At 40.8% G+C, this 26,503-nt stretch overlaps 2 protein-coding genes across 13 annotated transcripts in view; one reads left to right on the top strand and one right to left on the bottom strand.

Annotated features, from left to right (window-relative positions):
• The window catches only part of CASP6 (caspase 6), a 1,021,045-nt gene that overhangs the window by 201,101 nt on the left and 793,441 nt on the right, over positions 1 to 26,503 (bottom strand). The gene's annotated exons all lie outside the window — the stretch shown is intronic.
• The window catches only part of EGF (epidermal growth factor), a 94,765-nt gene continuing 71,837 nt past the window's right edge, over positions 3,576 to 26,503 (top strand). For 11 of the 12 annotated variants that reach the window (XR_014811948.1, XR_014811949.1, XR_014811947.1 and 8 more), the window contains exons 1-5: positions 3,576 to 4,172; positions 19,971 to 20,170; positions 22,827 to 23,008; positions 24,280 to 24,507; positions 25,784 to 25,986. Coding sequence is in view for 3 of the 12 variants with exons in the window: in XM_084970967.1 (XP_084827093.1) it covers positions 4,046 to 4,172; positions 19,971 to 20,170; positions 22,827 to 23,008; positions 24,280 to 24,507; positions 25,784 to 25,986 (940 nt within the window). In the remaining 9 variants the exon portion in view is untranslated. 12 annotated transcript variants of the gene reach the window in all.

Genomic DNA, 26,503 nt, shown 5'->3' with positions numbered 1-26,503 from the left:
GTTTCCGTCCATAGTTTTGACTTTTCCAGAATGCCACATAGTTGAATTCATAGGTTATGTAGTTTTTCAAATTGGCTTCTTTCACTTAGTAGTATGCATGGCCTTTGTGGCTTGATGGTCCATTTCGTTTTATTCCAGAATGATATTCCATTGTATGGATGAACCACAGTTTATCCATTCATCTACTGAAGGACATCTTAGTTGCTTCCAACTTTTGGCAATTATGAATAAAGCAGCAGTAAATATTCATGTGTAAGGTTTTTGCGGACATAAGTTTTTGGCTCACTTTGGCAAAAACCAAGAGCACAATTGTCCTTTTTCATTACAATTTTTGTATCTGGTATTCATACCTCAATAAATTGTAATTTGCCCATCATAGCTAATGCCTGTGCCTGTGACCCTAATTTCTTTCCCCAATATTGTTTCAATTTCTTTTTTTTTTTTTGTCTTTCTTTAGGGCCTCACCCACAGCACATGGAGGTTCCTAGGCTAGGGGTCGAAATTGAGCTGTAGCCACCAGCCTACGCCAGAGCCACAGCAACATGGGATCCGAGCCGAGTCTTCGACCTACACCACAGCTCACAGCAATGCCAGATCCTCAACTCACTGAGCAAGGCCAGAGATCGAACCCACAACCTCATGGTTCCCAATTGGATTTGTTAACCACTGCACCACGACGGGAACTCCCAATTGACACTTATTGATAGACGTGGACAATGAAGTAGTCTGTATTCTTTCTGTGGGTGGATGTCAAGTGCTCACAGTCACTCCTACCAAAACGCACTGCTTTGTCTCTTCTGGTGCCTGAAATCCCATTTATGTGTGTAGTGTAATTTTGCTCTTTCTTTTGATGATGCCCTAACCTGTTTATTCTGATCAAAACTGCCATCTAATGAGAGAAGAAGGATTTCAGAGTTCATATTCTTCATAAATGTGTGTGTGAAATTAGGAAAAATTCTCAGCCTTTCTCATCTTCAACTTCCTCATTTGTGAAATGGGGCAATAATATCCACCTTGAGAGGTGGCGTTGAGGAATGGAAGCAATGTGAATACAGCATCCGTACTTCAACACATCCGTACTGACACACTGGAAGCAATCGTTGATGGTGTGGAGGTGGTGATGATTAATAACAACTGTGTGTACAGCAAAGGCATATTCCAGGAGAATTATTATTGTGCTTTAATAGGGAATTTTTTCCCAAAGAGTTAGAATGATGGCCAGCCCGCATAAACAGGTCTCCCAATAGCCTCCCTTCTCCTGTTGATGTCTACTCATATTTAAAGCATTCGGAGCTATCTCCTTGCCATTAACATCTAGCTCTCTCATAGACCTGCCAGCAGGGTGTCCTCCATCCAGCTGTGTCACCTGAAGATCTAAAGAGCTAGTAAATCAGCAATGATTTTCTCAGTCCTGTTCCGCATCCTATTGTCAGCATGGCCTCCTCCTTTTCCACGTCCATCTGAGGCTTCCTAATTACTCCAGAAAGCTTTGCTGTATGCTCTAGTCCACAGAATTTGTGCAGTTCCCCTTTCTTCCTGACACCCCCCAATTCCTGGCGACTGGTCATTCATTAGCCCACACTCATAAGCTCTCCATTGTGGTTGTGGTCAATCAACCTCAGCAAGCTCTTGAACTTAGGGACCCTGACCTCTGTTTCTTGTATTCCATGCAATGCCCTATCACATAGAGCTCTTTAGTTAATCAATGAATCAGTTAATTTTACTCAGTCCCAGAAACTAAAAGGTATTGGGCTGCTCAAACCCATAAAGGTACAGCAGATCTCCAGGCAACTTTAAAATAAGGAAAATGTCATTTGTCCAGATAGGTTCAGTTGTATTTAGAAATAGGAATATGGACTTCTTAAACATGTCCTGGTGGTCTTTCTAGGTGGATAGTCCTGTCCTGTGTTTTTCGCCCTCTGAGAAACCCTCAGTTGTCTGCGGATTAGGTGGGACTGACCTTTACCAGGAGTCCTTGGTCTCAGCATCTAACGTACCCATGTTGACCCCATCATCTTCTGAGGGACTTATGCTCAGCATCAATGATGTTAGCCAGAGTGACACGTAATTAGGAAAACAAGGCTTTTCTTACAACCAGAAATAATATGAGAGATTCAAAATACACATAGAATATAGTTGTAGATTACGTCATATTTGTCTTCATGTTCTTCTCTCTCTTCTCCACTAAAACAGCTTGATGCTTGACTGTCCTCTAAGTCCCTTCCACTGCTGTCACCTATGACGCTGGCAACACATTTGCTGGAGGGGAAGCTCATTAACAAGGTTAGTAACTCAGGGCATGGTATTTGTAGGACATTCATTCTGAGTCTTGCGTCCAGAAAACAATGGAATATTCCGCGTATCTCCCCACATGACTTCTGCTGCCCCTTAGGGTCTGTTTCTCCTATGAGGGGTCAGAGCTGCCTGACAGGCCGACTGAAATCAGAGGAGTCTTGATTTTAGCCATTTCAGAAAAGAGACCCAGTATTTGAGGAATGATGAGGATATAATTCAACATAAGAAAAGGGCTTGCCGTCGTTCCCATTCTCCATAAGGGGTGTCCGCTAGTGTGACTGTTATTTTTGTGACTATCGCTTTATCTACATTTGGACTAGCCCTTGGAACACTACCTCCGGGCCACTTAAATGAAAGCTTGTTTTCTAGAATGAAGTAAGCTGGCAGAATTTTCCATTGTTCATCAAATCTAGGGTAAGTGGTTTGCTTGAGCCGGATATTTCCAGGTCCTGGGTGCGCTCCTGAAAAAAATAATTGCTCTTGCTCCAGGTAGAACGTGGTGGAGGAGGTGGCTAATCCACACCTCAAGTTTTTACTTACACTGAGAGGCAAAGAGATAACCTAAATTGTCTGAAAAGGAGCAGCACCCGGCTATACTGGATTCCCAGTGCTTCCCAGATTGTGTGCCAGTAGCTTATTTTTTCCAGCATGGCCCTCTGATAACAATCCCCTCCGTTGCCTGCACTCCTGGCCCCTCATGATGTTTTATTATGGTCCTGCTGAAAGAAAAGGTGTCTGTGCACACTGCAGCTCTTCATCTGGCGTCAGGGATTTCCCTTTGATTTGGAAAGAATAATCTTTCAAATTCCGCTATAAAATATACTGGAGGGAGAGAGAGAGATTAAGCTCCAGGAATGTGCATGGGTGTTGACATTTGGTCACATCACAAGCTGAAGGTCAATTTTCTGTAGTATTCCTCGGGCGAATGATCAATGGCTCCAAGTCTGAATTATCAGCAGTGCTATTCACCGTTGATTTATGCAACATGGTTTAACTTTGTCTCCATCCTTCCAGATAGTAAAACATAGCCCGGATTCAGCAGGTACCTCGCAGACACCAGGAGCAACTCCACAGCCCCCTCCTTGCCCTCTCCCTGGTTCTGCCCAGAATGTTTATGATGAATAGCCAGCTATCTCCTCCTTGGCAGCCGTCCCTGCTTTCCGGGAGCGTGGAATTGCCCACATTCACATTTGCAAACAGAGGCTCACTCAAGTGTCACTAAAGGAGAGGGGTGGAGCCAAAAAGGCTTTAAAAAGGAAAGGGGAGTCCTTCTACTTCTCAAAAAGGGAACCGTGTTTGGGGAAGAATCAAATGTCCATATTTCTTCTTTCAGCCTTATCAAGGGTTCTGGTTGGAACTTTCCACCAACTTTTTCCTTGTTTTCCTCTCTCTAGCCTTGGCTCTGCCACTCTCTGCCTGTCACAGTGAAGTCAGCAGCAGGCCTCCAGGGCAAGGCTGTGAAACTGTGAAATTTGCCATAAGGGTGTCAGGTATTTCTTACTGGCTTCCCAGAATCTTAGATCAAGAAACCTTTCCCTGGCATGTCCCCTTCAGGTTGCATTTGGACGGTGTCTTGAGTTGAAGGAGAAGGAGCTGTAGAGGGCAAGAGCAAAGCAGCAGAGGAAAAATGCCCCAGAGCTGCAGGCCAACCCGGGTGGACACGCTGCGCGTCAGACATACCCACCTTGCCCGGGCTATGCTCAAGCAGAGTCAACTTATTTTCTACTGAGAGTTCAAGCCCGTCAAGATAATGCTGCTCTTCCTTATCCTTCTGTTGCCGGTAGTTTTGAAATTTAGTTTTGTCAGCCTCTCAGCACCAGCGCGCTGGAACTGTCCTGAAGGCTCTCCCTCAGGAAACGGGAATGCCACTTGTGTGGGTAAGTAATTCCATCAAAAGGAGCTCACATCTTCCCAGAAACTGTCCTCTGACACCTGTTCATTCTGTCTTGTATACGTGGGCATTTTTTTCTGATTTGCCTTTGGGTGTGTGTATTTGCTAGCTTTTTGTTTTCTGATGCATGTGTATTTCCTTATAGGTTACTGGAGCTAACTTGCCACTAACTCTAAAAATCCATGGCTCTCAAACTGTTCTTCTGTGTGTGAGTGAATAGGTCTCATTTTAAAGAGCTGAACATATCTTTTCATATAAACCTCCGTCTTTATTCTGAAATGAGGAGTGACTAAATACTTAGTTGATTTGCTCTATACGGGAAACTGGGGAAACAGATGGCTGTGTGTGTGAATTGTTTCATTTAAGCCATAAAGAAAAAAAAAATCCCCCTTTGGATAATTTTGGGTAAGAAATTCAGAGGTTGCTAAAAATCAGTGACAAATGAGAAGGGAAGTGAGAACAAATGTGATTTTATCCTTGTGAAAGTTAAGCTAAGTTTGAAGTGAAACCTCCTCCCCATTCCCCCCCTCCCGCTGTTTCTGAAGCTCTGACGCAGCTCCAGTTTTTAGTAACAGGTGCACTGTAACTTTGGCAATGGTGAGAAACGACAATATGCTACAACCCCTCCCATATTAAATGGGTTTTTCATCAAGAGGAAGTAGGAATTCTACTGAATGCAGAATAACAATGCTGAATAAGGATTTTGCCTGAAAAACGTTCTCTCTCTCTATTGATTCATTGTATTTAATCCTTGGGTGAGTCTGCTCAAGCCTGCTGCTCAAACAAGGCAGTCATTTCTATCTATTACAGAGCATGCACTACCCTCATATTCCTTTCTTGTCATTTTGCCCTTTTGAGAAGGGGTCTGGCTCCCAAAAAGAGGTAGGTAGAGGGAAACATGGTAAAATTTCCAGAAGAGAAACCTCTGGAAGATAGTGCAAAATACCGAGAATAAAGGGAACAGTTCTGAGCCAAACTGCTGACGCTGGGTTCCTGTGCTGGCTCTGCCACGAAGGAAGTGACCAATGAGGAAGTCAGGACTCTGTCACCAGGCGACATTCATTAGAACAGGTGAGCAGAACCCTAGGATATTGGAAGGAAGGACTGAATTCTAATTATCTCTATGTCCCCAGCACCTGGAACCTTTCTGCTCAGTAAGTTCTTGCTGAATGAATGAGTCTTTCCCTGATCTGCTGACTCCACAGTCCTAAAGATGAGCTACCAAAAGGGAATGACAAAAGACAAAAACGTCCTCATGAACCCATTACTCTGCTGCTGGAGGCAGAAGTAAACTTTTGCACATAAATGTCCAGTGGCCTGGACCCTCTTTGGGCTGAGGGAATCTTCCCGAGAGTAGTTGGCAAGTGACCAGAGTCAGGCACTGCCATCTGCATGGGATGAGGGGAGACAGTGGGAGCTGGTCAGGACGAGTCGAGAGCCTAGCAGGGCAAAAATAACAAGGAAATGAACTTTTACACATGGTTTAGAGTGTAGTCTCAGGGAACAATCTGATTCCTGATAGGAAGCGAGCCTGGCCCATGCTTCTCGCCACCCCTGCCAGTGGCTCAAAAATGTTTTCACTGAGGCTGGTTGAAGAAATAAACTTGAAGTCCAGGATAGAAACAATGAGTTGGGGGGACTCTTTCACAGAGAGGAAGGAGCAAGGTTTTAGAAGCAAACACACTTCATTTCAAATCCATGCTACCTACTTAATACTTGAGTTAAAGCAGAATTTTGGGGAGTTCCCTTTGTGGCTCAGCAGAAACGAACCCGACTGGTATCCATGAGGATGTGGGTTTACTCCTTGGCCTCACTCAGTGGGTTAAGGATCTGGTGTTGCCTTGAGCTGTGGTGTAGGTCGCAGACGTGGCTCAGATCCCGTGTTACTGTGGCTGTGGCAGGCAGCTGCAGCTTCGATTGACTCTTAGCCCGGGGACCTCCATATGGGGCAGGTGCAGCCCTAAAAAGACCAAAAAAAGGTGGAATGTTACTGAAAACCCATAATACTTCCTTTCAGGATTATTGTGGAGATTCTTTAAGATAACATGGGAAATTCATCCACCACACAGGCTAACAGATTGTACTCAATAAATGTCCTCTTGGCCCCTTATCTTGGCTAAATCTCTTTGATCAACTCATATGACAAGATGCCTTATTGGAACACTGCAATGACATGGCACAGATCCCATAGAGTGTGGAATGTCCGGGTGCCACTCTGTGACTCTCTGTTTCTTTGCTCCCTCATTTCTTACAAGTCACAGGTCTAAACCCCCTCCTTTACACTCCATGTCTTGTGTTAGCTGATAACTGCCTGGGTCACACCCTATGCCCATGCATTTCAGAGGATAGTATTTCTCTTCCTTAAATAGATATGGTGCCATCATCTATTTTTCCTCTAATTAAATTCTACTTGCCTTGGTCCTTGCCCTTGGCATTGACACAGACCACCTGTGGCCAGCCTGACCCAACAAAAAGAGTGCTTTGTAGTCTGATTCAGGTAACTATGCAAGGTAGTCTTGCATGGGACTGTAGAACCAGATAAGCCAAGAGATAACAATACAGAATTGGGTTTTCTTTTCATTCCTCCTCTCCCCCACACCTCCTGTGTCTTTTTTTTTTTTTTTTTTTTTTAACCAACCGAGTATTCTGTTAGCTTCTGTTTGAGTTATAGTACATAAGGAGAGCAATAAGGAAAACTGCTGAAAAGTGGCTTCTGAACTTTCAAGCCTGTTTGCCCCAGGGGAGAATAGCAGTTGAAAAGCACCTGTTCCTGTTTGATGTCTGTGCCTGCATTATTTATATGAACTCTTCCGGTGAATAAAGTGAGGAAGAAGCACAGGCCAGGTCTCAGAGAGCTGGCTGCAGGATGGATCCTGGGGAAATCACTTTTAGCTGTAAACAGTGAAATCACTGATTTCAGCACCGGCTAAGCCTGGGTCAGCTTCCCAGTCATGTGCAAACCAAAGTAATTCCATGATCAAAATCTTGTTTGCTTTTTCAGCCAGAGTTATGCAAAAGCCTTAAAAAATAAAAACTGCAAAAAAATTACAGGAATGATCTTTTGTGCATACCCCCTGAATAAAACCATCCCCTGAGTTCTCAGTGGGTTTGTAGTCTTTGAAGGGTAGTAGAGCTTGGTGATAAACAGCTTACATCTTGGAGACCACCTGCCTGGGTTCAAATCCCAGTTGTGCTGCCTGTGAGCTGTGTGTCTCATTTTGTTCATTGTGAAAAAGATAGTTACTTCCTCCTCCCAACATTGTCATCAGGATTGTGGTACAGTATTTGTTTTCAGTGCTGGCTGTATGTTAGAAACCACCAATGTCCAGGTTACCACTCAGCTGATGTGGTCGGAGTTCTTCCAGGGGTTGAATCTGGGCATCATTTTCTGTGACTTTCCCTTGGTGATTGCAACAGGCAGAATGGGCTGCCCGGGCTTAGGACCACTTAGTTAATGCATGTAAGGTGTACAAAACCGAGCCTGGTATGTAACAAACCCTCAGTAAGTCTTAGCTGCTATTAATATTTCTATCATTGTTAAAATTATGTCATTGGTGGAGTTCCTGTCGTGGCGCAGTGGTTAACGGATCTGACTAGGAACCATGAGGTTGTGGGTTTGATCCCTGGCCTTGCTTACCTTGCTCAGTGGGTTGAGGATCTGGCGTTGCTGTGAGCTGTGGTATAGGTCACAGACGCTGCTCGGATCCCGTGTTGCTGTGGCTCTGGTGTAGGCCGGTGGCTACAGCTCCGATTCGACCCCTAGCCTGGGAACCTCCATATGCCGAGACAGTGGCCCTAGAAAAAGCAAAAAAAAAAAAAATGTCATTGGTGGTGATGGTAGTTTTTCTAAATATGGCTTAGTTGCTTCTATATTAATTGCATTTCTTTTACACATGGGAAAACGCCACATTCGAAAACCTGATGGTGGTTTTATACCATCACAATTTGTAGTCAAAACAATTTCAACATACATAACTTGTATTTTTGTACTCCGAAGAAATGATAATTAAAAATACAAAACCATATCAAACTGGTTTGAGTGAGTGCCCTTGTGCAATTTCAGCCTCAATATTTGTCTTTCTGTGACATCAACTGATAAAAAATTCCACTGAGAGCAAAGTAAGTCTGCTTGTTAGATTTCTTACTGGTAGTAAGTCGAACAACAGCACAAACAAGCCACTTGAAAGTGATTATTTCCATTTCTTCCAAAAATTTTTTCTTTTTTCTTTTTTCGTTCTGTTTGGAGATCTTTAAATTTGTAAAGTTGTTGAGGGCATTCTTTTTTTTTTTTTTTTTTTTTTTTTTTTTTGCTTTTTCTAGGGCCACTGCCTCGGCATATGGAGGTTCCCAGGCTAGGGGTCAAATCGGAGCAAGTTAGTCTTCAAATTAATTTACATTTTTGGGTTAGTTGGAGGTTGTCTATTTTATTTGACATTCAGTTTAGAAGTTGGAAAGTGAGAATTATTTGCTTATGTCACTGTAGAGTAAGTCATTGTTTCCCATCAAAAGCAAAAGGATTGGTAATTTGGCCTAAGTAAATTCTACAAATTTGCCTTCATGAAAATCCATCTGAAATAATTCCTTGTATAGTATAAGCAGTTCTAAAACAAAAACAAACAAACAAACAAACAAAAAAAACCCACTCCAAACTCCCTCACACTGGTAAAAAAGTTACATTGTGGGCATGTGCCCTCAATACATGCTTGTTTATTTATTAGTTACTTACATCTTATATATACTAATATTCCAAGCATTATACAACACACATAATATTTCTAACATTTTTCTCTCCACACCCTCTTACTGTCTTTAAGTAGGAGAGACTTACTTGGGAAGACTGTTTCAGAGACGTAGGAAAATGGTGAAACAAATGCTTTGTCCTTCTTCCTTATTAGCTCAGCTCTTTTACTTAAGCATGAAGAGAAAAGCAAAGAGATTGCTAATTTCTTTTCAAGTAAAGGGGAGTTATTTATAGTGAGTGACTTTTCTCGGAGGGTCTAAGGGTACAAATAGAAATCGATCTCCCCAGTTGGCTACCTCGGTGCCCCAGGATCCTTCCAACAGTTGAGGTGCACTGCCGCTCTTTCACAAGGGCCAGAAGAACAGACCACATCTTTAAGAACAGGCTGCAGTTTCATAAATTCCCAAGCCCTCTTAGGATTTTTAAATACAAATGGCCTGATGCCCCCTCCCCTGTTCTGGAGAAGGCCAGCGCCTCCCTCCTGTGTCTCGGAGGATTGCCGGGCATGAGGACGGAGATGCAGAAGGGAGGGCTCTGGGTCCACTTGGTCCTTCCACTGAATTAGCGACGTCTCTGTGCCTTGCTTCCCTTACGAGCTGTCCCTTTCCACTCTCTCCCCTGACATCCACACCACCGTGTTTCCCTTCTGAAAAGAGCCAGTGCCTTGGACTCTAAGGCTACAGACTTTACCTGAAGGCCTGGGGGAAAAAAAACAGTCATGGTCACATCCTGATCCAGCCCATCAAAGAACTAGAACAAAATGTTTTCATTCCTGTACTTAAAAATGAAGTAAATGCTGTCTCTCTGGGGCACCCGCCTCTTGCCATCTTAGCCGCCTAAGATCTTCGTGCTCTCAGGTACCTGCATCTACACCTAGTTCTCTTTTGTTGGCCTCCTTCCTCTACCTCAGTGACCTACAGCCTCAAGTAGAACATGGGAGATTTCTTTCTCCTCCAGTTCTCTTTTCTTGATCATATCCTAGGCCTTTCTAATAAATAATAATAATTTTTTCCCCTTTTCTAGGGCCACTCCCGTGGCATATGGAGGTTTCCAGGCTAGGGGCCGAATCGGAGCTATAGCCCCCGGCCTACACCACAGCCACAGGAATGCCAGATCCAAACCGCATCTGCAACCTACACCACAGCTCACAGCAACACCGGATCCTTAACCCACTGAGCAAGGCCAGGGATCAAACCTGCAACCTCATGGTTCCTTGTCGGATTCATTAACCACTGCACCATGACGGGAACTCCTAAATAATAACTTTTAAAAAACTTTAAAAATGATGTAATAGTACACTTAAGTCTTAGAAAACAAAACAGTTGTTTCCAGAAGAGAAATTCTGCAAAAAAAAAAAAAGGGTGGGGCAGTGAGTAGGGAGTTCTCTGTTTAAGGATTCGGCATTGTCAGCGGGGTTGTGGCTAGGATATGATCCTTGGCACCCCACGGTGGCCAAAAGCACAAACAAACAAACAAAGAACGAGAAGTTCTGACCACAGGTTCAACCAATCTTTTCACTTTTCTTTCCACAATGGCCGAAAAACAAGTTTGAGACAGAGGAACTGGGAGGCAGGTCCCAGGCAGTGGGAATACCACCTGAAGAAGAGACTTTTCCTGGACTCTCAGGCTGGGATGGGGCTGTGAAATTCCAGGGTGGGGAGTGCCCTTGCTTTGGCCTGGTGGACACAGGTCAGAAGTGAGGCAGGACACTGCCTTGAAAGGAGACCTTCATAGGTCTGGTCATGGCCAACTATTACAAGGTAATCTGTGCCTTGTTCTTTTCTATTAATCACCAGTCTTTAATGAAGGTCTTATTAAAATTTGGAGATTGATCTCACTTGTGCTGGGGAAAATGAGAAAAAGGCCAGTCCTGCTTTTCAGGCGAAACGGTAGAGTGAGTGGCAGGCAGGAGGGATTTCTTCCATAAGCACTGTGGCCTCACAGTGATGTATCCGGAGGTGGGAGAAGGATGGATGAGAGTCTCCAGAGGAGGCAGATGAGAGGCAGAACATTCCCCAGTCAGTGGTCTACCCTTAGGAGAATCAAGTAGTTGGGATTATGAAGCAATTATTATGTCTCCTCTCTTATTTTGATCACTGACTTGTCAATTCTATTGCACTAAGTTATTTAGATTAACTTATATCTTGTCTCTTAATCCAGTTAGAGTTAAAAAAGCAAACATCAGAACTCAGATGAAAGGTAACAAAAATTTCTAACTCAGAAAATAAGTCTTCTAAAATCTGTTCAACTTTCTTAACCTTTTAGTCACTTTGATTATAGTGGGAAAAAGTAGGGAAAGAAACGAGTAACTTTCTAACATGTGTAAATAGCCTGATCTAAGATATCTCAGCAATTATTTTAATGAAGTAGTTTTGTAAACTTGTTCTGAACAAAATATTATAGTCTCAATAACTAACCTCCATAGCTGGAAAGCTTTCTCAGAATGTCCAGGTCAGTTTTAAACAACATGCTTTCTTTCAAGGAATTCCTAAATATTTTTCAAGAAATTCTCACATTCCATAAAGCAGTTTCATGTTTAGTTTTAGTAAAAACTCCAAATTTGAACAATCCTGGAGCTAGGGAACCAAATGCTAGTTTCCTTATGTTGTAATTTCTAATGTTAGAGTCAGAATTAACTTGAAGAAAGAACTGAGAAGAAAATCAACTACAGCAACAACAAAAACCTTGACCACTGGAACGTATTTTTGTCCTCCACTGTGTATCTACTTCTTGCCTACAGATCAGCTCTTTCATCCAGAATGCTAATACTACTCACCATGAAGGATGTTTTTTTCTTCTACAAACTGTCATTGTATAAACAGGTCAAAGATGGAACATCCATCAAACTCAGCGCTGTCATAATATATGGCTGCCGACATGAATCCTGTGCGTTTTGGGTCCTTCCCTAATGAGGTTTAAAAACATACCCTGAGGCAGAGCTCCCAGGGATCTTCTGATGGTTTTCCCCTCCCCTCTGAAGCATACAGTTATTCTATTTACTACAGGAATTTAATCTTTCCTTGGTTTACAGGGAAATTGTGAAAGTTGCTATCATTGATGTTAATTTACCCAGTGTGTGGAAAGATATATCTTTTTAAAAATTTATTTATTTATTTATTTATTTATTTATTTATTTTTATGACTGCACCTGCGGCATATGGAAGTGCCTAGGCTAGGGGTTGAAACAGAGCTGCAGCTGCCGGTCTACACCATAGCCACAGCCACACCAGATCTGAGCCACCTCTGCGACCTATGCAGCAGCTTGTGGCAACACAGGATCCTTAACCCCAGGAGCAAGACCAGGGATTGAATCTGCATCTTCATGGATTCCAGTTGGGTTCTTAACCCCCTGAGTCACAATGGGAACTCACGAAAGGTATGTCTTTTAGATTCAAACAACATTGTTGAGAATTTTAAACGCTCTGAGTGGATCAAAAGTCACTATATTTTGGAAAATGTATTTGAAAAAACCTCTGAAATGTTTATATTTTTGGCTATTCTAATGAATAATGGCAAAATTTTCATGTAAGAGGAAAAAATAAGGTATGTGAAGAAAACTTAACATAGCAAATCTCAGTGCATTTAAAAGGCACCCAATGCTCATGAGAAGATGATAGGGGACTGTTTTTTAACATTGATGTATTATCTTCTGGAACAGAAAGCAAAAGAGAAGCAGCCTCTGCATGGCTATCCCTCTTTAGTGCAGGCTATGTGGATGCATATGAAATGGCCAGGTTTTATTACTTCCAATAGACAGAATAAACTGCCATTTTTCAAACAAAGGATACATTTTAGACAGAGTGAATTGTGGCTGGTGCTTTACACAAGTGGACTAATCTTGCCCCAGGAAAAACCGAAGCCATTTAGGACAGGTGTTGGCTCCAGTGCCCCACTTGCTTGTGCCCTGTATGAAGGGGCTTCCTCTCATGTAAAAAATGCAGTAAGCCTGGCAGGTCCTGGTAGGCCTCAGCTTTTGAAATTGATAAGGTCCAATTATGTAGTTGATATGAGCTGCTAACACTTACCTCACAGGATTGTTATGAAGACTAAATAAATTAATTCATGTAAGGTGATTAGAATCTTATCTGACCTATAGTGAGTTCTCAGTAACTATGACCTCTTACTCTACCAAATACCATAAGCTGAGACATATTAGAAATACCTTCACTTTGTATAATTTTTCTAAGACCTATTTCTTTAGATTTTCAACACCTCTTACAGAATTCTGAAGTTGTTTATTTATTTTTATTTTTATTTTTATTTTTTTGGCTTTTTGCCGTTTCTTGGGCTGCTCCTGTGGCATATGGAGGTTCCCAGGCTAGGGGTCGAATTGGAGCCATAGCCACCATCCTATGCCAGAGCCACAGCAATGTGGGATCCAAGCCGCGTCTGCAACATACACCACAGCTCATGGCAAAGTTGGATCCTTAACCCACTGAGCAAGGCCAGAGATTGAACCCACAACCTCCTGGTTCCTAGTCGGATTTGTTAACCGCTGAGCCACAACGGGAACTCCTGAAGCTGGTTTATTGGCATGAGCCAAATCCTAACAATCATCTTAGAGTATTCTCTGTTATTTGTTACTATCCTTGATGGATGGAGTATGGCACACAATCGCCAATTAATTATTTTTCTAAATAACTATTCTTGAATTTGTTCAAGGATTTACTTTCAACATGCCAAGAAAATTATATGAAGTATTTTTTCTCTGTATTTCTACAGCAATATATAGAGCTAAGGGCTTAGAAATTAGTATTGGTCAAGGTGGGATTAGTGAGAACAATGGAACTAGATTCAAGACACATCCAAATTCGAACACTTCTTCATTTTCTTTTGTTTCTGTCCATTTGACTAGAAATACTCAGAATGGTACTGAAGGCTCCCTGGAGGTTTTGGATATTATAGCAAAAATGACTAAAGCCTCATACTCTTAACAAAATACTTGTTCCTTCTGCTCCCTGCTGCGGTAAAACCTGCCTAAAATAATACATGGAAAACCACATGACAATAGATTAAATGTGTTCTTTGCCAGCAAATACTACTGAAAACTTCATAGAAAGCATTACTGACATTTTAAAGAAAGAAGTATTAGAAAAATCATACAGTTTGAGAGTAAAGGTGTTTCTGATATATGGTATTTTCTAGAAACTAATAGTGAACATTTACTGAGAACTCACTGTATGTCAGGGAAAACTCTAAGGACTTAGCATGAATTAATTTATTTAGTCTTCATAATAATCCTGTGAACTAAATAAGTCCTATTATCATCTCCATTTCCAAGATGCCACTGGCTCAGATCCCACATTGCTGTGGCTGTGGTGTAGACTGGCAGCTGGAGCTTCTATTTGAACCCTAGCCTGGGAACTTTCATATGCTGTGGGTGTGGCCCTAAAGAAAGCAAAAAAAAAAAAAAAAAGACTCCTGCTCTGCCCTCTAATCCCTTGACATTCACCCAGGGGTGGGGGTGGGGAGCTTAACAAAGAGAGACTAAACTGGATTCTTTTAATTTTGTAAGGGCCACACCTGCAGCATACAGAAGTTCCCAGGCTCGGAGTTCCCGTCGTGGCGCAGTGGTTAACGAATCCGACTAGGAACCATGAGGTTGCGGGTTCGGTCCCAGCCTTTGCTTCAGCCTTTGCTGAAGCTCCGATTCGACCCCTAGCCTGGGAACCTCCATATGCCGCGGGAGCAGCCCAAAGAAATAGCAAAAAGACAAAAAAAAAAAAAAAGAAAAAGAAAAAAGGAAGTTCCCAGGCTAGAGGTTGAATTGGAGCTGCAGCTGCCGGCCTATGCCACAGCCAGAGCAACGCCAGATCCAAGCAGTGTCTGCGATCTTCACTGCAGCTTGTGGCAATGCCAAATCCTTAACCTACTAAGTGAGGCCAGGGATTGAACCTCATGAATACTAGTCAACCTACCGGAGCCACAACAAGAAGTCCTAAACTAGATTCTTTATGATACTTTGTACTGAATGGAGAGAGAGAAATTATGAAACTCTTTGTCCCACATGCTTCCTGAAGAGTATCTGGAAGCAGAGCACACATGAAAACAATCAAAAGTTACATATTTTTCTTTTTAAAAAAGGACAAGTGTTTCAAATTTCTTTTTACCTTTTCTGTGATCATAAATAGATGTTACTGGTATCCTACTCACAAAATAACTAAAACAACAGAACTTTATCCCTCCAAGTTAAAGGTGACTGTCTAACATGAGTGAGAAAGTGACTTGCTGATTGTAGGAACTTTATGATGAAGAGAGTAATTTGAAAACTGATATTGGAAATGTTTCTGTTGCCATGTGATTTGGCTATTGAATCAATGCCAACAGGTAAACAGAATTTTCCAAGCTAGTTTTAAAAATTTCTGAGTAAAGAATTTTGGTCTTTCCAATTTCATGTGTTAAAAATATAAAGTGTGACACCTGGCTAGTTTGCATTTACTGATTAAAATACAGGAAGGCAGAAATTTGCTAGTCTAATTCATTAAAATTTGTGAATAATTGATGATGTAATTAAAAAGTGTATTTTGGGATTTTGTAAATATAGCCGATGAAGCATTTCTTGCATTTGATATAGATATAATTGTGAAATATCTTTTTTCTATGACAGTTATCAAAGACTAAGTATCAAGACATATTGAAGTTTAAACCAAATATTTGAATTCCTATATCAAAAATTTAATCTTTTAATCTAAATTAAATCAACTTTAATCTTTCCAATAAATGCAAATAAATCAGAAGATGTTTCACAAACTCAATTTTTAATATACGGAGGGATGTGGGGGGCTGTGTGACATCCTCAACTGGAAATGTCTAGTAGAGAGTAGAAAACATAGGAGCAAAACTGCAGAGAACAGGTTAAGATAGTGATTTCTGAGTCTTGCCGTGTGTGTGTGTGTGTGTGTGTGTGTGTGTGTGATACATCTTGAAAAACTTCTGCTTTAATGTTGGGGAATGCATTTTAGTCTGGTAGCATTAATCTTTAAATAAAGTTGGACATAATTTATGCTGACAAGCTGAGGGATATTTAAACATGCTTACTTAAGATGAAGAATTACCTACAGCACAGGAATCTTCTAACAGCGATCACTGTTCTGCAAAAATGCATTATGATGATTTTTTTTAAGTTTTGAGCTATGATATTAGCCAAATTATAGACACATAAATTACTGGAACCAACTAGAAAGTCCAGAAATAGGCTTACATAAATATGGTCATTTGGTCTTTGACAATGCTCAGTTAAACATCTATGATCAAAATAATGAATCTCAATCTAAACCACACACCTTTGACAAAAAGGATCCACTCAAAGTGGATCATAGATCTAGATTTAAGATGTAAAAGTCTAAAACTTTTAGAAGAAAACATAGAAATCTTTATGTCCTGGGGTTAAGAGTTCTTTGAAATGACACCCGAAGCATGATATACAAAAGAAAAAAATTGATAAACTGTACCTCATCAAAATGAAAACTTTTGCTTTGACAAAGGCAATGTCAAGAGCGTGAAAAGACATGCTGCCTGCTGGAAGAAAACATTTGCAAATCACTTATCTGACAAAGGACTTCTACCTAACGTATACTTAAAAAAAACCAACAACTTTCAAATGCAACATTAAGAATATTAATAACCTACCTTAAAAATGGACAAAGGATTTAAATAGAGTCACCAAAAAGATATAAGGGCGGTAAATAAGTCCATAAGAAGATGTTCAACACTGTTAACTGTTTTATGCTGACTGTGGCCTCCAAATATATCTATGTGTTAAATTCCTGGAACTTGTGAATGTTAACATGGCAAAAAGGACTTCACAAATGGGATCTTGAGATGGGGTGATTATCCCAGATTATCTAAGTGGATCCTAAATGCAATCACCGGCATCCTTATAAGAGGGAGGCCAGAAGGTCAAAGGAGGAAGAAGGTGATGGAAGCAAAGGGACATTTGAAGGTGGCACACTGCTGGCTTTGAAGGAGGAGAAAGGGGCCATGAGTGAAGGAATGCAGGGGGTCATTATATATGGGATGCAATATATTATAGAATTAAACATAAAAATAGCCAGGTGGCATAAGGATAGGAATCCACTGAAGGACACTCACTTTCTAGTTAGTTCCTGGGACATGGATGGATGCAGAGGATCCAGCCTTTTGGTGAGATGCTTAGAACAGTGTTTCCTGAAGTGGGTTCCTTGACAGAGCTCAACTACAAGATGTTAAACAAGAAGTTCCTGAGGAATTCTGTTTGGGATAAGCATGATGTTTAAAAGCTAAGTTCTCTGATCAGAAAGACATGACTTTAAATCCCCACCTGCTTATTTATTGGACATCGGTTATGGATTGGAGAGCATCTACCTCCTAAAGTTACCCCATTAGATGAAATAATACATTTAATGTGTTACCCCAGAGATGACGCTTAAGATGTTGGCTACCGCTAGTCTGAGGATCTTTTCCATCCATCTACCATTTGATTCTTCTTGGAGAATCAAAATGTACAATTGCCCACTAAAGATTGAGCAGCTCTATTGAAAAGAACAAGTTCAATTTTGTGAACTTGCTAGCCTCCATTTTACTATCCTGAGGACCTGGGAATAGATCCTCTTCAGCTTGATAATGAGAATATGTTTGAGGGTCAGGAAGGGGCTTTTTGTAATCGACCTCTGTGTCACGGGGGTGCCAGTTCTCTGTAGTCACTAATGAGCATCTTTAATGTGCTCCAAACATTCTGGAGAATGTTTCTAATTCCTGAAGCTCCCTGACTAATCCCCGGGTTGAGCAGTCAGAGGTTCCACTTGATTTGCTGTGACTTGTTGGCTGTCTTTGGGTTTGTATTCCTTGCAAATGATATTTGATTTTCTATGCACTTCCCTCTCACTGGACGGCACCCAAAATAAACGCTGTTGGTTTTGACATGGGAAGGTTTAGCTGTTCAAACATGCACACCCTGCTGACGTTCAAATCCACAGATTGTACCACACACCAGTGTTTATAGAGTCTTTGACAGGACTGAAAAAAACACTAATTTATCATTTCCAGTGGTACCACAGACTAATGACTATTTCACCAGGCCTAATTCCCAAAGTCTTTTCACCTTTTTAAATTTTTCTTGGCCTATGGAAGTTCTGAGGCCAAGAATCAAAATTGCGCTGTAGTTGTGGCCTGCACCACAGTTACGGCCAACACCAGATCCTTAACTCGCTGCACACAAGAAAACTTCCCTAATTTTCTTTTAAATCATATTACTTTTCACTTTTACAAATACAAAATGGTTTATACAAAATGATGTGGACAGTGTTGGAAAAATGAACAGTGTTTTGAGGGAAGTGGAATTAAAACCAGTTACATCAGTAAAATGAAAATCGTAAGGTCTGGACACATGATAACTAGAGCAGGGCAGGAAAGAATACTGGATTAGGAGAATGGCACCTGGGCTCTAATTCCAACTCTGTTGCCAACTGTCCATGGGACTTTGGGATGCATCATTGAATCTCCTCATCTGAACTAGATCTACGATTTCCAAATTCACCAAGATATAAGAATCACCAAGATATAAGAATTGTCTATTCAAAAAACAGATTCCTAATCCTCAGACCAGGCCTACTGAAGTGGAATCTCTAGGGAAGGGATCTGCAAAAGATACACAAGAACATGGTACCCTGTGTGATTCTTTTGAACAAACAATTTGGGGAGACCCTGAGGTAGGTAATGTCTAGGGTCTTGCAGTTCTAAGAGCTTATGATAAAACCTGGATGCTACGATTCAATGTGAATGAGAAAAATCTGAAGGTAAAATTTATTATTCAGACAGTATTTTTATGGATATTTGTTTTTTGAAAAGTTATTGAAGTTAATACTAAGTCTTGTGTTTTATAGATCTAAATGTTTTTCATATTTCTTTTTGACTCACTGTGATATCTGGCCTATCTAGCCCATGGTGTTATATGAAGGATAAATGAGATCAGGATGTGAAATTTTGTTGTTGTTATTATTATTGCTGTTAGTAAAATAAGTACTACAGGGTAGATTCTGCTTTTATGAATTTGATAGATCTGCTAGTGTCTATGGCTTTGTTCCTATTGGTAAAAAGCCCAGAAAAATGTAAAAGTACACAATTATTCCTCCTTAATTTATTGATTTAGAAAAAAATTTTGACTACTTACTATGCCCAAAGCATTATGCTATATTCTGTCTAAAATGTTTAGAGTGCCTGACCCTCTCCACAATAGAATACAGTAGGTGGTTTCTTTTTGAACATAAAATAACGTCTTATAGATAAACCAGAAAGTACCTTTCTCTTCAAATAGTTCTTTTTTTTTTATAACTTGGCAATGTTCATCTCATAATCAATTTGTGGAGAAAGTGATTTTGTGAAATTAATTGTAAACATTTATGGGAACTCTTTATTCTCTAAAAATGGTATTTATTTAAAATATAAAATAAGGACTTAGAATGAATTCTGCTTGTCATGGGGAAGTATTTTGTCTAAATCAGATAAAATATCATTGAAAATATACCATTTGGGATTATACACAATGAATAATATACCATTTGGTACATATACACAATGGAATACTACTCAGCCATTAAAAAGAACAAAATAATGCCATTTGCAGCAGCGTGAATGCAACTAGAGATTCTCATACTGAGTGAAGTCAGAAAGACAAAGACAAGTACCATATGCTATCACTTATATGTGAAATCTAAAATATGCCATAGATAAACCTATCTACAGAACAGGAACAGACTCAGACATGGAGAGCAGACTTGGGGTTGCCAAGGCAAAGTGGGAGGGAATGGGATGGACTAGGAGTTTGGAGTTAGTAGATGAAAACTATTACATTTAGAATGGATAAGCAATGAGGTCCTGCTGCACAGGGAACTATATCCAATCACTTGTGATAGAACATGGTAAGAAGATAATACAAGAAAAAGAATGTGTATATATAAATAACTGGGTCACTCTGCTGTACAGCAGAAATTAACAGAACATTGTAAATCAGCTATAATAACAAAATTAAAAATATATTTACCATTTGGTTTCTCTCTTCCCATGCAGGTCCTGCACCCTTCTTAATTTTCTCCCATGGAAACAGTATCTTTAGGATTGACTTGGAAGGAACTAATCATGAGCAATTGGTGGCAGATGCTGGAATATCAGTGCTCATGGACTTCCATTACAATGAGGAAAGAATCTATTGGGTCGATCTAGAAAGACAACTTTTGCAAAGAGTTTTTCTGAATGGGACAAGGCAAGAGGTAAAGTACCACTTCCCATGGTATTTGAGGGATTTTTGAATAGGCTGTCAAATATGATAGAGCAAATTCGTAACATATAGATAGATGAAAATTACATTACAGTGTAAATGTGTGCCCAGCATATGTAGATATTTGTTTATTCTGCACCTGTGATATATTATTATTATTATTATCATTATCATTATTTTGCTTTTTAGGGCTGCACTCATGGCATATGGAAGTTCCCGGGTCAGGGGTCAAATCAGAGCTGCAACCTACACCACAGCCACAGCCACACAGGATCCCAGCTGCGTCTGTGACCTACACCACAGCTCACAGTAACACTAGGTCCTTAACTTATGGAGCCGGGCCAGGGATCGAACCTGCGTCCTCATGGATACCAGTCAGGTTCATTGCCGCTGAGCCACAACAGGAACTCCTGTGATATCACGTTATTGAAGAAGCCTATCAACGTGACATTGACGTGCAGAAGCCCCCAAAAGGAGAAAGTCAGGATGTCAGTGGTAATTTTGAAGATAGCTAAGTTTATGAAGTCAGATCACCATTTTATGGTCAAAACAGATTGTTTCCATGATTATTTTCTACTTCAGTGGTTCTCAGCTTGGGGCAGTTTTGCCCCTCAGGGGATGTTTGGTAAGGTCTAGAAGCATTTTTGGTTGTCACAACTGGGTTGGGGAAAAGAGGATATGTTACCGGCATCCAGCGGGGAGAGGTCAGGGGTGCAGCTGAATGACCTCGACATGTACGACAGTCCCCCCAACAAAGAGTTATGAGGCCTAAAATGTCAGTTGTGCTGAGGTGGAGAAACCCTCTTTTATCTGTTTAAAATCTCTTGTTGTGGGTTTTCACACCTGATAATTAGGAAGAAAAGTCTTTTTTTCTTTTTATTCTCAAGGTGTTTGCACTCTGGAAGAAAATAATAAAGCAGGTGGTAGCTATAAAATGTTTTGCTTCAAGCGCATACAAAAGATCTTTAATCGTTCTGCTTAATGAGTAGAGCCCTTAACTGAGTCCCAGCAGGAATGTTCTCTTTATTCCTGGGAGGTGGATTACGGAGAGCAGGTGACCAGAGAAACCTGTAGCATTTATTCCCAGCACAAAGTGCCCACTGTTTGCTTTTTGTTTTTAAACAAAACTTTCTCCCTCCAATTATTCTTAAAGCCTTCAATTAGGTGCTAATCTATTTGATCACATCTCTAATACTTGCTAATCTCACTTTTAACAAAGATGGCTGCTCATTACTTTGCAGCCATCTGTACAACAATTTCAAAATCGTGAGCTTAGACCCTGGAGGGTTTCCCGTCAGGAAAAAACATTAAATAATAGTGAATTTGTGGCAAGTGATTAGGAAAGGATTGGCCTGAAACCTAGAATCCCCTAGTATTAGTCCCTTCTTTGGGTTAAAACATTGTTTATAAAGGACAACTGTTTAAAGGCAAATGATATACATGGGTGAACTAATATATTAATATATTAGCAATTAGTTAAATGGATTGGCTGAATTGCTTGGTATGAGATGTAGGAATAGAACTGGCTCCTGAGACTGTTCCACTTCTGCCCAACTCCGAGTTTAGTGACATCAAGTTGGCAGCTGAAAATCATTGACTGTGGGAATATTTCCACCACAGAAATCTGCCATGGTGCAAACTGGGGCTTCCTGCCATCTCTTACCCTCCACCCACCAAGAGGACCGGTTTACCTCCATATGCTGGAATTAGGAGATAACCAAGGTTTGGCTTAGGTGTTTTTATCAGGAGAGAGCAGGAAACATGGTCCAAGAGGCGTAAAGAAAAGTCCTGCTATTGGGATCACAGGGTCACAATTTGAAGGCCCCAAGGACTCGTAGAAAGGGAGGGGCCTGGTGGACGAGGAGGGGCCAGAAGAAAAGTAGGGGCCTTAAGGAGAAATTAATCTACTTCCTGCCTTGATGCAGAGACTCCCAGGGAATCTTGCCAGAATTTAGCAAAGCTTGGAAATGGGTTCAGTTGAGAATCTGGAAAATTCCACTAGCAAATGGAATTGAATGCACTGCTTTTTAAGTACTGTTGAAATTATTACTATATTATGGCTGATTGTCTAATTTCAATAAGTATAGGTTAAATTTTCTTCTTCTCCTCTTCTTCCTCCTCCTCTTCCTCTTCCCCTTCTTCCCCCCGCCCCTTTTTTTGGCTGCACCCACAGCAACAGCATATGGAAGTTCCCAGGCTAGGGACTGAATCTGAGCTGCAGCTGCAACATGCCCCTCAGCTGCAGCAACGCCAGATCCTTTAATCCACTGCACAGGGCTAACATATTGATATGTTAGTTCATCCAGGTAAATTCTTTGCCTTTAAACAGTTGCCCTTTATAAATAATGTTTTAACCTCTGCAGCAACCCGAGCCACTGCAGTCAGATCCTTAAGGCTTTGTACCACAGCAGAAACTATTTTCTTTTTTTGGCAGGATAAATATTCATTTCAAAGCTGTGATATAAATACTATGCCCAGAAATATTCACATGGGAGGGTAGACATTTATGCATCTGAAAAACAGCACTATATCTATGACTACTTTATCATGTAAATAATTTGGGGAATGCTAATAGATTTTGGTACATAGTAAAAATTTTGTTGTGAATGGGGAAATATTAATAACAATTTTAAAATTTGATTTTACAGAAAGTATGCAATCTAGAGAAAAATGTTTCAGGAATGGCAATAAATTGGATCAATGAAGAACTTATTTGGTCAAATCAACAGGAAGGCACCATTACAGTAACAGATATGAAAGGAAACAATTCCCGTGTTCTCTTAAGCGCCTTAAAATATCCTGCAAATGTAGCAGTTGATCCAGTAGAAAGGTAAATTCTGCTGGTTTTGCACATTGAAATATATTTCAAATTCTTTTTTTTTTTAATTTATTTAAAAAAAATTTTTTTTTATTTTCCCACTGTACAGCAAGGGGGTCAGGTTATCCTTACATGTATACATTGCAATTACAGTTTTTCCCCCATCCTTTCTTCTGTTGCAACATGAGTATCTAGACATAGTTCTCAATGCTATTCAGCGGGATCTCCTTGTAAATCTATTCTAGGTTGTGTCTGATAAGCCCAAGCTCCCGATCCCTCCCACTCCCTCCCCCTCCCATCAGGCAGCCACAAGTCTCTTCTCCAAGTCCATGATTTTCTTTTCTGAGGAGATGTTCATTTGTGCTGGATATTAGATTCCAGTTATAAGTGATATCATATGGTATTTGTCTTTGTCTTTCTGGCTCATTTCACCTCAGTATGAGATTCTCTAGTTCTATCCATGTTGCTACAAATGGCATTATGTCATCCTTTTTTATGGCTGAGTAGTATTCCATTGTGTATATATACCACCTCTTCCGAATCCAATCATCTGTCGATGGACATTTGGATTGTTTCCATGTCCTGGCTATTGTGAATAGTGCTGCAATGAACATGCGAGTGCAAGTGTCTCTTTTAAGTAGAGCTTTGTCCAGATAGATGCCCAAGAGTGGGATTGCAGGGTCATATGGAAGTTCTATGTGTAGATTTCTAAGGTATCTCCAAACCGTTCTCCATAGTGGCTGTACCAGTTTACATTCCCACCAGCAGTGCAGGAGGGTTCCCTTTTCTCCACAGCCCCTCCAGCACTTGTTATTTGTGGATTTATTAATGATGGCCATTCTGACTGGTGTGAGGTGATATCTCATGGTAGTTTTGATTTGCATTTCTCTTATAATCAGCAATGTTGAGCATTTTTTCATATTTCAAATTCTGATGACAGTTCATAACATTTAGAACTCAAAGGAGAGTGACACCCTCTTCCATGGGTCACAAACACCATTTTCAGTAGGGCGTTTGCCTGGATTTGAGCCAAGGCAGGCTTTCTCTACCAAGCACACTTTTGACCATCATGGTTTCCTGCTAGAGAAGCATCATTCTCCTTCTGACTTGAGATCACATGGAATTGCCATAACAGGGCAATAAATACTTGTTGAATTGAATTTTCACTCCAGACAGTCCACCTTGTCCTGTGCAGACATCCAGGGTCGGCTGAAACACGGAGAGAGTGAGCCATTTAAGTGACCTTCCATTCAGTTGTGTGTCTGTGATATATCTGTCCTCAGGTTGATGTTTTGGTCTTCAGAGGTGGCCGGCAGCCTTCACAGGGCAGATGTTACAGGTGTGGAAGTGAGACTTCTGTTGGAGACATCAGAGGAAATTGCAGCTGTGTCATTGGATGTGCTTGATAAACGGCTCTTTTGGATTCAGTATAACAGAGAAGGAGGCAGTTCTCGTATTTGTTCCTGTGATTATGATGGAGGTTCTGTCCATTTTAGCAAACATCTCACACAGTAAGTTTTGGTTGTGATATGAAATTGAACAATTGCCATTTGAAGTTCCTGTGATAAGTTTGCTTTTGTCAACTAGATTTTGGAACTCAAAAGACTTGAGTTCAATCCCAGATTTACTGTTTATTAGGGGAGCGACTTGGGCAGGTTCCATGGCTTCTCTCATCCTCAGTTTCCTTTAATGTGGGTGTTGGAAGATGGAGGGGATGAAAAGAGCCCACCAAACTGAGAAGGCATCTGGAGACTAAAGAAAGAGGCAGGCAGCTCCATATCATCAATGGATCAATGTTTTATAGGGTAACTTACTCACAGGTTGGGAACGGTAGGCAATGATTCAGAAGCATTTGCAGCTGCACTTTGCATTGCTGAGGGGCCATTGGGACAATTTTAGAGTCAACCTAGGGTATGGGGGTACCTGCTTGGAAACAAGACATGCATTCCTAAGTCAAGATTTACAGCTGGGTGACTAGTCTTGGGAGTGCTGGGAATATTCAGCGAAGATTTTCATCATTGTTTGCGGACTCACAAAGCATAGAAGTCTCCTGATCCTAATGATTATTAAACAGTATCTATTATACAGAGCTCTTGACAACAAAATGATTTACTGCACAGCACAGTCCTGTTAGCGTCAGGAAAGGACAGGAGGAACTGTACTGGCCAAGATGGTGTCAGTTATGCTAATAGGCATACGATGGGGATAATAGTAGTACCTATTGCTTGAGATTATTATGAAGATTAAGAAATGAAAATAAAATTAACAGAGTACTCGGCATGTAATAAACTGTCACATGCTGGTAATATTTATTCTTTCAGGAATTGTTATGTCGTATATTTGGGAAGCATCTGTCTTTCATTTGGTTTGCTATGACAGTGGCTGACTCTAGCTTGTGGCAAGGGGCAGAAATTAGGCATGCAAAATTAAAAAAAAAAAAACAAACGAAAAAACAGAAAGCCACTCATACCCATTCCTATTTTCTTCCCTATTTTATTTTCATCACATGTATGTGCTGAATAGCAAAAGACTGAGACAATGGATCTGGAGCATAAAAAAATCTAAAAATCATATGTCATTAATTCAGATTGTGGCTACATAAATCCAAACATAAACTTAATGTCTGTTTCTTACCCTTAATATCTGTTTCATTACCAATAGAAAATGTGGGTGATTAAAATTCAAATTAAATTGAAATGAAATGAAACTTTAATAAGCCCAGGAAGAAATGTTCTGCCATTCTTTACGTTTTTTTTTTTTTTTTTTCTTTTTCACTGTTGTTTTTAGGCACAATGTGTTTGCAATGTCCCTTTTTGGTGATCACATCTTCTATTCAACATGGAAAAAGAAGACAATTTGGGTAGCTAACAAGCACACTGGGAAGGATATGGTTAAAATGAACCTCAATCCAGCATTTGTACCACCTGGTGGAATTAAAGTAGTGCATCCACTTGTTCAGCCCAAGGCAGAGGGTGATGCTTGGGCCTCTGGTGAGTTCTCTCTTGACCTCCACAGGTCTGGCATAGTCCCCACCTGTTAACTTGCTCAAGACAGACACTTAGGAGTCCGCCTTGATTTCTCCCACTGACTCGCTCCCAATTTCCAATCTATCTCCAGATCTTTTCCACTCTACCTCCTAAATATATCTCAAATGTCCACTTGTCTCACCTACTGCCACCAGCATAGTCCAAACAGCCAGTATATCTCGTCTGGCCTATTGTAGCACCCACTTAGTTAACCCTTCTAAGTTTTTGCCTTTTTTTTTAAGGACCACATCTGCAGTATATGTAAGTTCCTAGGCCCTGGGTCAAATTGAGCTGCAGCTGCCACCCTGCATCACAGCCGTAGCCATGCCAGATCCAAGCCGTGTCTGTGACCTACAGCACAGCTCACAGCAACACCAGATCCCTAACCCACTGAACCCGTGTCCTCATAGTTACTAGTCAGGTTCGTTACCGCTGAGCCACAGTGGGGATTCCTCCTCTTGCCTTTAAATAGTAAATCTGA

This window comes from Sus scrofa, chromosome 8, assembly GCF_054392235.1.
Source record: "Sus scrofa isolate SSC_HxYL_T2T_F1_AM1 chromosome 8, Sscrofa_HxYL_maternal_Yorkshire_Landrace_v2.0, whole genome shotgun sequence".
NCBI classification, from domain to species: Eukaryota; Metazoa; Chordata; class Mammalia; order Artiodactyla; family Suidae; genus Sus; species Sus scrofa.
Note: the sequence above shows the minus strand (reverse complement) of the source record. Positions and strands in the feature narration are given on the sequence as shown.